Source organism: Pristiophorus japonicus, chromosome 12 (assembly GCF_044704955.1).
Source record: "Pristiophorus japonicus isolate sPriJap1 chromosome 12, sPriJap1.hap1, whole genome shotgun sequence".
NCBI lineage: Eukaryota > Metazoa > Chordata > Chondrichthyes > Pristiophoridae > Pristiophorus > Pristiophorus japonicus.
This window is the reverse complement of record NC_091988.1, coordinates 157685052-157699116: the sequence shown is the minus strand read 5'-3', so window position 1 is coordinate 157699116 and position 14065 is coordinate 157685052. Positions and strand designations below refer to the sequence as shown.

Genomic DNA, 14065 nt, shown 5'->3' with positions numbered 1-14065 from the left:
TCTTGGGTCTTATATTTGAATCTACTATTATAATAGCTTGTTCTGGTCCAGTTACTCAGCTTTCACTTCGAACTCATGGAGATTTGACTTTTTGTCATTGAACACAGAGTAAAAGAGGACAGTGTGGGAGTAGTAGTTCTGATGCAGGTGGATATGTTTTCATACATCATTTTCGGGCTATCCTATTCCCTGTTATCGTGCAGCTGATTGGGTTTGCTGCATCTGGACTCTTAACATTATCTGATGAGACAACATATTTGACACAGGTTGAATTTATCATCAGATTGTCTCAATAAAAATCTGATCTTTTGTTTTTATTTGTCAGATTGAACCTGGCATCAGTCCAACAGGCATTGTGCTTTATCAGTCATGGAGACTACCACTTTGTGCTCTTGACTCCAGCCTGTAAAGTAGGTGGGCAAACAAATGACTCTAAGGTCCCTACGAGAGCCTTTCCACAAGCAGAAGCTTGGGAGATAACGACAGCAGCCCACCCATCTTTCCTCTCCGGCTTCCATCCTTGTGGTGAAACAAGCTTTGGCATTTTTCTCTTGCTCTCCAGAGTTTAATCTGACATTTTTCTGCCCTCCAGATCAAGCTGGGACTGTGCTCCCCCTCGTTCAACTTGCATTTTTCTGCATTACAACAGTGACTACACTTCATTGGCTGTAAAGTGCTTTGGTACGTCCTGAGGCCGCGAAAGGCGCTATATAAATCCAAGTTTTTCTTTCCTCTTTTTTCCCTTGTTTGTGCTAGAATTTTTCTTCTTCTTTCTCTGCCCCCCAGTTCAAGATTGCACACTTCTCCCACTCCCCAGCTCAACCTGTCACTCTTCTGCTCCCACATTTCATGCTGGGACTTCTATCCCTTACCCTCCCTTCAAGGTGACACTTTTTATCCCCCCTCTGGTTAAAAGTGGTACTTACTCATTTCTACATCTCTAACCAGTGTTATTGGCAATCATCTCCCTCTTCTCCCATTTAAATATATTATCCCACCCCCAGTGTAAGCAGGTACTTTTCTTCCTCTTCCCCATCTCCCCATTTTACACTGTCACTCTTTCTCCGCCCCCCCCCCCCCCCCCACCCCCAGTTCAAGCTTGCATTTCTTCTGTTTCCTCTCTCTCCAAAGTTTTGTGCTGTCACTCTTCTCACCTGCCTCTTCAGTGTGACAGCTGGCTCCTACCTGTTGCTGCTTATTAAAGTGATACTGTGGGCAGGAATTTCCACATAATTAGGAAATCCTGCCCACCATTGGTGTTCAATCGCCAAGAGCAGTGGAAACAGGAGGTTGAAGCCTCAGTGATGCTGAGGGAGAAATAAACTAAAAATGTTTGCATGTGTGTGGACATTGAGCGAGGACCAGATCAAATTTGGCTGTCATGCCACTACTAGGTTAAGCAGTCTGCAGGAGTCACCATCATGGCTCACACACGATTAATAGCCAGTTGACTCTAAGGCGACCATTACCCTGGAACTGTCTCTCAACAGCAGCCAACGTCTCTAGGCGGAAGAGAAGAAAATTTAGCAAAACAAAGTTAGCTGATGAGACTTGCAATTTATTTAATTAAATTTACACTAACAAAAACAAGCAAAGCAATTGATAGCACTCCCACATTCCTTTTTCGATGCATATGATGTAGTATATATGGACTTTAGCAAGGCTTTTGATAAGGTCCCACATGGTAGACTGGTCATGAAGGTTACAAGGCAAAATGGCAAGTTGGATCCAAAATTGGCTTGGAGGTAGGAAGCAAAGGGTAATGATTGATGGATGTTTTTGTGACTGGAAGGATGTTTCCAGTGGGATTCCGCAGGGCTCCGTACTGAGTCCCTTGCTTTTTGTGGTATACATCGATTTAGATTTGAATATAGGGAGTATGATTAAGAAGTTTGCAGACGACACTAAAATTGGCTGTGTGGTTGATGATGAAGAGGAAAGTCATGGGCTGCAGGAGGATATCAATCTTCTGGTCAGGTGGGCAGAGCAGTGTAGATGAACAAAGGGACCTTAGAGTGCTTGTCCACAGATCCCTGAAAGTAGCAGGCCAGGTGGATAAGGTGGTTAAGAAGGCACGTGGAATGCTTGCCTTTATTGGCCGAGGCATAGAATATAAGAGCAGGGAGGTTATGCCTAAATTATATAATACTTTGGTTAGGCCACAGCTGGAGTATTGTTTAGAGTTCTGGTCGCCGTATTATAGGAAGGACGTGATTGCACTGGAGAAGGTGCAGAGGAGATTTACTCGGATGCTGTCTGGAATGGAGGATCTTAGTTATGAGGATAGATTGGATAGGCTGGGTTTGTTGTCATTGGAACACAGGAGGTTGAGAGGAGACCTCATCGTGGTGTACAAAATATTGAGGGGTCTGGATAGTGGATAGTAAGGGTCTATTTCCATTGGTGGAGGGGTCTATTATGAGGGGGCATAGTTTTAAGGTGGCTGGTGGAAGGTTTAGAGGGGATTTGAGAGGGCGGGCTTCTTTACGCAGAAGGTTGTGTGGATCTGGAACTCGCTGCCTGGAAGAGTGGTGGATGCAGAAACCCTCACCACTTTTAAGAGATGGTTGGATGGGCATTTAAAGTGCAGTAACCTAGAGCTGGTAATTGGGATTAGACTGGATGACCTTTTGTTGGATGGCGCAGATATAATGGTAAGTACCGCAGGAAATTGAATACGGCCAGGGTGATCTAGACTAGTGTCGATCGCCTGGATGGGTCGGAGAGGAATTTTCCCAGATTTTTTCTCCCAAAATTGGCCTGGGTTTTTAAATCTGTTTTTTGTCTCTCCCAGGAGATCACATGGCTCCAGTTGGGGTGGAGTGTAGAATGTTTCAGTATAAGGGGTATCGCAGTTGTGAGAGGCGGACTGGTTGGACTGGTGCTCTTTGCCTTTCCGTCATTGTTCATAGGTTTATATGTAACCTTTAGGGCTGTTGACCAAGGGCCGTGTGGCTCTTTGTCGGCCGGTGCGGACACGATGGGCCGAAATGGCGGCCTCCTGCGCTGTCAATTTCTATGTTTCTATGTTTATTCGTTGCTCGATAAAAATCAGTGTAAGATCAATAAATACTGCATCATGGACCACACTTATCTGCTGCTGAGTGAACAAAAACATTTCAGTTTTTTAAAATATAACACTACACATAGTGTGTGTCTATTTCGAACCCTAAAAGTTCATTCATTCAATGTGGGAGTTGACTTGTTTCTGAAGAGTTTTAGTATGAAATGGAGCATTAGGTTAGAGTACAGATCCTCACCTCCCTGTACAACACAGCTGTGCATGCATATCAGCTGCTGATGCTATCAGCTGTTCTGACAAGCGGCGGCTTTGAAAGAGATTTAATTGTCCCACATTACCTAGTGGTATACCTATATGGGTAATGCACTCATTATATGTGAACAGTATGGACTTATTCAAACAAAATACTTATTAAGCAGGTTAGACGCACAGTTTTCTTTCACCATTTCTTCAATGAATACTGGTAAATCATCATTTCTCCTTCTTCCTCCTTTTTTCTGTTTACATGTACATTTATTACAAAGCATTTACAGCACTGAAACAGGCCATTTGGCCCAACTGGTCCATGCTTGTGATAATGCTCCACCCAACCCTGCTCCCACCCCTCTTCATCTAACCCTAGCAACATATCCTCCCATTCCTTTCTCCCTCATATGCTTATCTAGCTTCCCTTTGAGTGCATCCAAGCTATTTGGCTCAACTACTCCCTGTGGTAGTGAGTACCACATTCTAACCACTCTCCGGGTAAATAAGTTTCTTCTGAATTCCCTGAAGGATTTATTAGTGACTATCTTATATTTATGGCCCCTAGTTCTGGTCTTGCTCGCAAGTGGCAACATCTCTATGTCTACCCTATAAAACCCTTTCATAATCTTGAAGACATCTATTAGGTCACCCCTCAGCCATCTCTTTTCCAGAGAAAAGAGCCCCAGCCTGTTCAATCTTTCCTGATAGGTATAAGCTCTCAGTTCTGGTAGCATTCTAGTAAACCTTTTTTGTACTCTGCAGTGCCTCTATATCCTTTTTATAATTTGATCCTATTTCTTTCCTTGGTTTCTACCTATTTCTGTAACCTCCTCTATCCCTACAACCCTCCAAGATCTCTGCGATCCTCCAATTCTGGCGTCTTGTGCATCGCCGATTTCCATCACCCCGCCATTGGCGGCCGTGCCTTCAGCTGCCTTGGCCCTAAGCTCTGGAATTCCCTCTTTATACCTCCGTGCCTCTCTACCAATATCTCTTATTTTAACGCGCTCTTTAAAATCTACCTCTTTGACCAAGTTTTTGGTCACCTGCCCTAATATATCTATTTGGTTCGGTGTCAATTTGTATGATATCGCTCCTGTGAAGCACCTTGGAACGCTTTGTTATGTTAAAGGTGCTATATAAATGCAAGTTGTTACAGTTTTCATATGGAGGAACCAAGACCTTGGGGGTTTCCCCCGGTGAGCTTGGTTGGGGGGGGGGGGTGCGTTTGTATCCATAAGATCATTAGATTTCTATCCATCTGTGGTAGTTGACATACCGTGCAGTTATTTCTGTTGTTATATACAAATAAAAATAGTTGTTTGCTGCGATAATATTACTGTTTTCCTTTTACTGTTTTCCTTTGAGGGGCTGAGTTGGGATACAGGACTGCTGAGAGTGTGCTGGCATTTGCAGAGGTATCTTCCATGGAGAAGTTTTAAAACTATTGCCATAAGTCACCGATTCTTTTTGCTTCCTCTTATTTCTTTCTTGAGCACAGCTGCCGCATAACTGGCTGTGCCATCCGTTGCCAGATCTGACTGGATCAGATTAAGCTCGACTGGGAATCACTCTGCCAAAACGGCCCACTACTCTAGGATCATCCTGGAGAACAAGCATAACCCCAGGCTCTACTGCACTACCAACTGTTGCCTTAAACCACTTTTTCTTGCCTCATCCGCCCTCACCTCTAACAATGAGGAGCCGATGGGTTTCTTTGTCCACAAGATCACCTGTTTTTGCTCACTGTTCCTAATATTTCCTCCTCCTTTATCTCGGTATCCATTTTTCTTTGTCTCTGTGGATTGTCTTATTTTTCTAATTTAAAAGAACTATAGAAATGCAAGTCATTGTTACCTAACTTTGTTTTCCAGTTATTGTATGAATACAATGCAGTTCTTTATAATGTAATAAAATGGAAAGTGAGAGCTGCATTTGACAGAATATGGATAGTTGGTGTTTTACAAGGCTGACTGTTGTCTTATGATGGTTTAGGCTATTATATGTGTGCCTGTTTAGCCACTAACCATCCATTCATATTGTCTACAGTGCATTTTGAATAAATGTAGAGATAAAATCAGTACTTTTGGTCTCATCTTTATCATTGTTTCATCTGCCAACAAAAAGTTGAATTTGAAAATTCCATTCTGACCCTCTCAAACCCCTGCCACCAGCTTCTGGAATTACCCGAGAAGGTGCTGATAGTAAAGTCCTGACATTGGTGCACAGCCATTTATTGTGCTCAGAATGTGCAGGAAATCATTGTGTGGTTCCAATGAAGTGTCCACAGCTTAGAGAGGAATTTAGAGAGGAAAATGGTTCTTTGGTTCTTAATACTACTTGTTTTTGGTCAGTTCTGCTGTTCTCATAGTTTCATTTTGTCATTTTCCTGACATTCTGCTTGATGTTTGTCTAATTTTCTGCTCCTGTTCGCGTCGGGCGGGCCGGCGAGGAGGCCCCGAGTAAAGGACGAATATATTTTGCTTGAGAGAATTGTGGCAACTATTGTCTTTGATAGCCACTACAGGTGCAGCGCCTAAAACCCAGAACCCTCCGGACCGAGGCCGTTCCGGATTCCGGGCTTTTCAGGACTTTTGATTTGCTTTCTGACGTCACTAATCTGGAAACATCTGAGCCCGGGTTCGGGTATTTCTGGATTTCGGAACATCAGAAAGGGGGAGGTCCCCACTGAGGAGCTGTTCGGGCCGTCTGGCCCCGCCGAGGAGGAGGTCGTTGAGCGGGGCCCCACCGAGGAGGAGGTCGGGACCCCACCGAGGAGCTGTTCGGGCCGTCTGGCCCCGCCGAGGAGGAGGTCGTTGGGCGGGGCCCCGCCGAGGAGGAGGTCGGGACCCCGTCGAGGAGCTGTTCACTTCGGGCAGGCCGGCGAGGAGGCCCCGAGGTAAGGGCGGCGGCAGAGCCCCGAGGTCAGCAGGGTCAGCGGGTCCGGATACCGGAACATTTTACGGATTCCAGACGACCCTGCCACTGATTGTCCCGGATTCCGGAACTCCACATTGTCGACGCTGCACCTGTATCAACAAGTTAGATGTCGGAGATAGAGACAACAGCCAGGAATGGTCCTAATGCACACATTGCCTTTGAGTTCTTCATTCATGTTTGATTCTTTTATTTTAACTAGCGGTTTGTTTATAATGCAGTGCATTGAACACTGAATGTACGCTGGAATTTCTCCCCACTATTCCAGTCCCTCAATTTGTACATTACATCTGTAATAGGTACAGAAGTCACTGAATGGAAGATGACAGCATGTTTGGACTTATGTTCTAAACGTAGCTCCAACAAGCTAGGTTTTTTTTCACCACCAAGAAAAATGACGACTTTTTTTTGTAAGTGGTAGGATTAACTTATTAGTATGCATATACCTGTACTTGAATATTAGAGGCATTCTGATAGAGTGTGGATTGCAGAAAACTGGCTAAGCTAGCAGTGGAGGCAAGGGCAGCATACAGGGAATTTTGAGTGTTCAGGAAGCAAGACTAGATGGGAAAGGATTTGGAGTAGTTCTATATGTCGGGGTCAACTGGGAGGTAACGGTAGTGGACACATTGGCACAGGATAATCTATCCTATAAGATAATCTGTCTGGAAGCATGGAGTGCAACTAGCAAAAGTAATTCTACAGGTTTACTATAGATCACCTGTTCAAGGCTACAGGGCTGGTTATTCTAGCAAGAGATTTTTTTTTAATTTGAGTACAAACAAGTGACATAAATGGAAGACTTTAATATAAGCCGGAATCTTTTGTTTTTTTATCTAATTACCTTTCTGTAGCATCTTGGGATGTTATTTCTATGTTAAAGATGCTATATGTTGTTGAATGTCCAAGCAGTCTAGAATCTGAGCTAGTGAATGTAATGCATGGGTGCTTTCTGACGATGTATTAGGGATGCCATAAAAGGTAAGTGGCATAGTGGCCCAGGTAAAATATTAGAAATGAAAGTGGTGGCACTTCTGGGTGACAGGTTGTATAATCTGGAATATACCCATGTTATATCAATGTGTCAGCCCATGGCTCAGTGGTAGCACTCTCACCTGTGAGTAAGAAGGTCATGGATTCAAGTCCCACACCACAGACTTGAGCACATAATCTAGGCTAACACTCCAGTGCCGTACTAAGGGACTGTCGGAGGTGCCATCTTTCGAATGGAAGCGCTTTGTGCATTGGCAGAACAGCTCCTTCAGTCGCAAACAAACAGCATGCGTGCGGCGGCCTGGCCCAGAAATCGGCACGGTCCCAGCCTGCAACACCATCAGCAGGCTGAGGCCATTAGAGGGAGCAGCGTGCGGTGGCATACCACTGCAGGGAACAGCGCTTGCTGCTGCAGGAGGGCGACGGCTAATTGCAGCGCGGGCAGGCACAGCAGAAGCGGTGAGGTCGGGATGCAGGAGCAGCAAGAGTTCGTAGAGGGATGTGTTCGGGGCCCAGGAGAGGCTTGAGTTCGGGGCCCAAAAGAGCCAAGGGTCTGAAGGCAGTACGGGCCTGCCCAGACTGCAATATGTGTGCGCACTAGATCTGTGCAGCAGAGCTGGTCTCCAGTCGTCTTGGTTAATCCTTGCCACGAGACCAAGACCTAGCTCTGTCAAGCCATGTGGTGGCTGGGGTTCAAAGGCCACCACACGTTAAAAAAATATCCAAGCACAGGCATCTTCCACCCTTAGGATGTAGTTCGGGATCCACAATATCATTGAAACATCTGTGAACTCATCCGTTTTTGGCATGGAAGCAAGTCATCCTCGTTTCGAGGGACTACCTATGATGGTGAGGTATGTTAAACTGGGGCCCCGTCTGCCCCCTCACATGAATGTAAAAAATCCCATGGCAGTATTTTGAAGAAGAGCAGGGGAGTTCTTCTTGTGTCCTGACCAATATTTATTGCTCAACCAAAATCACAAAAAAAAAATTAGCTGGTTATTATCACATTGCTGTTTGTGGGATCTTGCTGTGTGCAAATCGACTGCCACATTTCCTACATTTCAACAGTGACTACACTTCAAAAAAAAATGTGCTTCATCGGCTGTAAAGTTCTTTGCGACATCCAGAGACCGTGAAAGGCGCTATAAATGCAAGCCTTTCTTTCTTGAAACGTGCTGTGTAAACTGCAGATCCTGCCTGACCACCACCTTAACATTTCTGAGGAAGGGGTACCCCAAGTCAGCCCATCTAGCTCATCCATCCAGAGACACCCACAATCCTCCCATCACAACATCTAATTTTAAAATCAAATCGTACAATTTATAAAATCAAATTTAAAGATTGGATTTAAAAAATTTTTTTAAAGCTAAGGAAGTTTTAAAAAATTGTTTGGGTTGCAAGGAGAATTTTTAGCTTAATCCAAAAACCAAAGAGCCTATTTATGTAACGGGTCTGATTTATTGTTTCCTATTTATTTATTTATATAAATAAAAGTTGTTATTTATCAGTGTTTTAAAAGGTTTTACATTTGCCAGAAAAGATGACCAGTTGCAGCCGTTAACATTGGCAGTGTCAGAATAATTCAAACTTCAAATAAATAGTAACTATGTTTACAATAAAATTAAACAATAGTATTAGAAACATAGCGATAAAAACAGACAAACAGTTAATGGTTTGTCACAAAAGCAAAATACTGCAGATGCTGTAAATTTGAAATAAAAACAGAAAATGCTGGAAATACTCAGCAGATCAGGCAGCAACTATGGAGAGAAAAACAGGGTTAACGTTTAAGATCGATGACCTTTCGTCAGAACCACTTAATGGTTTGTCCGAAGTCCTTGAGTCTGCTTTTTTAACACCAGCATTAACTTGTTTATTTTCTTTTAAGAGTTTGATACTTGCATTTAAAGCGCATCGAAAAATTTAGCATCAACGTGTGAAGCGCACATGCAGGAAAATATATCCCTATTGAATAGTGGTGTACAGAATGCTTTGTGATTTTGCACATTAGGCTAAAGTCCTTCATTAGACTCTTCCGTTAAAGGCATACAATTTGCAGAGAAAGTGCCTCCTATCCCACATTTAAGTCATAAAATTATCGAGGTATTTAATCTGAAACACTATTGTCTCTCCTTCATTCTGTTAAAACCTGTTTTACAGAGTACGCTGAAAACATTGGTGATGGGAAGAATGACGAGTTTAAAGAAAGCGAGCAGAAAAGAATCCTGGGCCTGCTTGAAAATTTCTAAGAAAATAGGATATCGTTCGGGTCTGTAAATGCTAGAGGAGTTTCGAGAAATACAGTGGCATGCTTACATTTTGAGGTGGCCCTACGCATTCCTCTCTGATCGTCAGTGGGCTGGGAACACTTACAGTGGACTTGATTTTAATCTACTGTATAACAAACTTGAAGAATGTGCCTCCTTCACAATGAGAACAGCAATGCTGGTGGAGCACCATATCATTTGATTGACTAAAAATCGCTACTCTTAAAACTTTCCTTTTAAGATTAAAAAAAAAAATCTGAGCCATGATCTCTTTTAATGATTTGTCTTTGTCAAAACCAAATTCATTTTCTCTAAGCTTTATACAATATTGCATAATGCATAACAAGACAAATGTAATCTGTAGAAACAAAGTAATTGGCATTTTACTCTCAAACTATACAGATTCCCAGTGTACCGGTTGAAGAATTGTGTGTCTGGCTTGCATTGTAACTTAAGAAAAATGTATTTGCTCTGATGTAAATCCACTTGTTATAAACTTTCCACCTATCGTACATGTAAAGGTGAACCACATTCTGAAAACTGCAGTTCCACTTTGTGCTTCAGTGAAGTGCATATTAATGTGTGAATATGAATGTTGCTTTGTATCCTTGTACCAAATGTACCTTTTTATAGCTGAATTTTTTCTTTTATCACCTATAAGAAGTTTTGAGATGTATGTGTTCTTTTTAACCCTACGTTTGACATGAATGTTTTCCTGACATCTCTCACTTCATTACACAGAAATAAAAGCAGAAAAAATGGAAATAAGTAACAGATCCACCAGCACCTGAAAGGAGAAAACTTGTGGCGAAGGATCACCTTTTTTTTTCTCTTTCCAGATGCTGACTAACCTCAGAGGTTATTCCTACATTTTTTTTATTTTGAATTTCCATCTTTCACAGCTTTTCCCTTTACCTCTGCCGTCGGTAACTTTTGTAGTGATCGATAAAGTTCAGTTGCTGGATTGCTAACGGCACAAACATCGATTGCCGGGCACCAACAGCAAGGTGCAAGTTGGCATCACTCCTTCAACTATTGAACTGAGCTGCAGGGGAAAAAAAAGAAACTTGTCTGCAATAGGAAACACAGCCCAGTTACTTAGTTTTGTGTTGTGAGGAACTATTTATTCCCTTGCTGAACTAATGCAGGTTTCTACATTGACTGCTGACCAAACCAACCACTCTTGTTCTGTTTTATGCTTCACTTGCAATAAGTTTGAGTCAGTGTTAACAATGGATTTCAAGGGAGAACACAGTTCTAATTGTGATCAATTCATAGCAGTTGTGGTTGCAGCTAGAACACAAAATTGATGATTGTCGAACTTCCTAAAAATAAAATGTTTACTGACCTGTATTTGTACAAATAAAGGTATTTAAAACTCCAGCCATCAATTTCTTGCTTTTTAATGTGCTGAGGTAGTTTACAAAACCTTACAGACAAATGATTAAGTGTTTTGGAGACATTTGGAATTATAAATTGTACAAATTGAATTGTAGGATAGCTGGTCATTCTAAAGCACTAGATTGATATTCTGTAAACCAAAGCACCTACGGTGTTACTGGAATTTCAATGGAGACGGAGCCAGGGTCTGGACAAGATGTCCATGTTAGGAGCCCTGCAACTGAGAATGAGAACAGTTATACTATGTCCTACGACAGAAAGACAAAACAAGCAGGAAGAGCCTTGGAGTCAATAGGGGTCACGACCTCAGTGTTCTGGTCGTGAAGTAGCATTTGAAAAAATAAGTGTAACACCTCGACTTCATCAAACTAATTGACATCTGACGATCAACTTCTGACACCTGTCTAGTTGAATGACATCTTGGAAAGGATCCATGTGACAAAGTTGATCCTCTAGATTTTTCAATAGAATTAAAGATATAGAGCTATCCTATTCCCCACCTCTAGTTGAAAGAGGAAAAAGCAACAGGAGAGATTCCAAGAAAGTATTAGGAAGCATTCTTGAAATGACTGAGGGACCGAAATTGTCCTACACCCCAAACGGAGCGCACATTTTGAAATAAATGGTTATTCTCCGCCACAATCCATGGGCAGAAAATTGGCTTCTTTAAATTCTTTTATTTGTCCGGACGGCTGAGGGGCGGAAGGCAGGCGGTGTCATCACTGCTGACACATAGCAACGTCCCTCCCCTTCAGTTAAAGGGGAGGGCTTCTACGAGCTCAGCAGCCACTTTAGTGGCGCCCACTGGGCCACCAGGGAGGGCTTCGGCCGGGCCAGCGGCCCAGTACCCAAGAGTGGGTACTGACAGGCGCCTGTTGGCGGCCCTGCCGAACCCGCGGCTGCCATTGTCAGGCCGACTTCAGAGTCAGCCGAGAAATAAAATAAAATGGCGGCCCCGGCGGAACGCCCTCCCCTTTAAGGGCAGATGCGACGCCTTGCCACTGGCAGCTTCCTGCCGGTAAAAGCTGTCGTGGGCACCAACCGATGGCCGCTCCGATCCCGTGGGTCAATTTTCCTCGCGGGGCCGAAAGAGGTCGCCGCCAGGTGGTAAGGAGTTGGCTCGTGCCCGATGGGGCTGGAACCCGTTTCCGCCGCTCCCGGCCCAGGGGCAATTTCTGATGGGTCGGCCCATCCCTCTGCCTCTGGTCGGAAAGGCCTTACCGCCTCTTAAAGTCAAAAAGAAGTTGCTAATAACTTTTGAGAGAGCTGCAAATAAGCAGAGATTACGTGGTTAATTGCACATAAGTAAAACTTGTAAAGTGTGGCACAGTTAATAGTTAAAGTAAAGTAACAGTGTAATATACAAAGAAATAAAATATGTGCAAGGTTATTTTGGTCAAGAAGACCATCGAAGGAGGAGGATAATGACTACAGATGCTGACTCACCAAGGGTACTTCCAGAGAGGATAAGCATTCCAAAGGATGGCGATGCTACAGCAGCCAGCCGACTGAAAGGAAGAGGTTGTATGTTCTTATTTCAGATAAAAAGCTGAATTTGTCCATATTGCATTAAATGTGAACTGCAAAGTTAACCTGGCAACACCGCAGTGCAATCTTAGACATTGACTATGACACTGCCAGTAATCAAATATCTAGCTAAGACTGAGATACCGTGATAATAACAAAAAATGCTGGAAATACTCAGCAGGTGAGGCAGCAACTGTGGAGAGAGAAACAGAGTTAACGTTTCAGGTTGATGACCCTTCGTCAGAACTGGAAAAAGTTAGAGATGTAACAGGTTTTTAAGCAAGTGTAGGGGCAGGGAAAGGGGAATGGAGGCAAGAACAAAAGGGAAGGTCTATGATAGGGTGGAAGGCAGAAGCGATTAAGAGACAAAAGGGGTGATGGTTGAGAGAGAATTCAAACAGGCTGCATTTAGACAGGCTGTGAAAATTCACAGACAAGTCAGAGATGCTACGTGAGTGGTAGCATGTTGCATTAAGCCATCAATCAACTTGACATTTTCGGACCTTGGGTAGTGAGCCAATAAGGTCAAAGAAGGCGAGTTCTTTTCTGTAAATTGATCCAGGTATAAATACAGCCATTTGGCCATGTGGTTTCAGTAAGACAAAGAAACTGGCAATCAGCCAGCAGTTTGTTGCTCTCTGCCAAGATTAAAAAGTTAAAACTACAATCGGAGTTCGTATTTCATTGGAAATTAAGAGATCTAACAATTTTGGCGCTGTGGAAAGAAACTGAATTTTAGACATCGGACCTACGTATTGAGGTAAGGACACCTCTTTTTAAAAAAAAAAAAGTCCTCGGTCTAAAGTCCAAATTCGCCTCTCCTACGCGATTCCGAAAGCCTCCGGTTTGCGAACCCTCCGGTTGGTAGTCGGCTCGAGGTCCCATAGACGTCTAAACTTCGACGGTGTGTTAGTTAATTAATCACCGACCCACTGATCGGCTAGCAAGCCTACGACTCGAGACCCTAGTAAAGAACTCAGTATAATGGCAGCAGGAGATAAGAACAAAGAATCGCCGACAACTGTTAAAGGTGGGCAGGCACCATCTGAGGTTTCGCTAGATTTAATTCTCGAACAGTTGAAAGAATACATAGAGCGACAATTCAACTTATCTAAAACCTGTATTAAGATCGAACAAAAGTACGGAACCTCCAAAGGTCAATGGTCCTTGGACGAGATTAAAAGGGTCTGGGGAAAAACGACCCGTATGAAAAATAAAGAGCGAACTAGATGGTCCCTAGCGGTTATGGGACAGATTCGAAACCGCAATGAAATTATAATACGTTCCCAACATGATCGAGAACTGACCAGTACAAAGGACCAATTGCAAGCAGTTTGTGCGCAGCTGCGACAGAAAAAGCTTGAACTTGAAAAGCAGGAAGCGGAAAGGTGAAATTAAAGAATGGAAAAAATCATTAGGTCAAGAGACAGTAATAGGAAAAGGAAAATGTATTGATCAATTCCCAGGGTACCCATGTTTGGATTAATTAAAAATGCAAACCTGAAGACACGACCAAGGAATAGATACGATTTCTGAATCCTCCGACAATACAGTGTTGGGGGATGATGAAGAATTAGGGGTGCGCTTTGCCCCGTTTAAAAAAAAAGACGAGTTGTAGTCAAATCAGAAGAGACTGCGGATGAGGGCAGAACCAAAAAAACAAAGAGAA

The 14065-nt window shown here is 43.2% G+C and overlaps 1 protein-coding gene across 1 annotated transcript in view; it reads left to right on the top strand.

The window, feature by feature from the left end:
• ctnnbl1 (catenin, beta like 1) overlaps nt 1-10851 on the top strand; it is a 248412-nt gene extending 237561 nt beyond the window's left edge. The window contains exon 16 of the mRNA XM_070894879.1: nt 9362-10851. Coding sequence (XP_070750980.1) covers nt 9362-9450 — 89 coding nt within the window. The 3' untranslated portion in view covers nt 9451-10851. The remainder of the gene's footprint in view (nt 1-9361) is intronic.
• Nucleotides 10852-14065: the final 3214 nt, after the last annotated feature.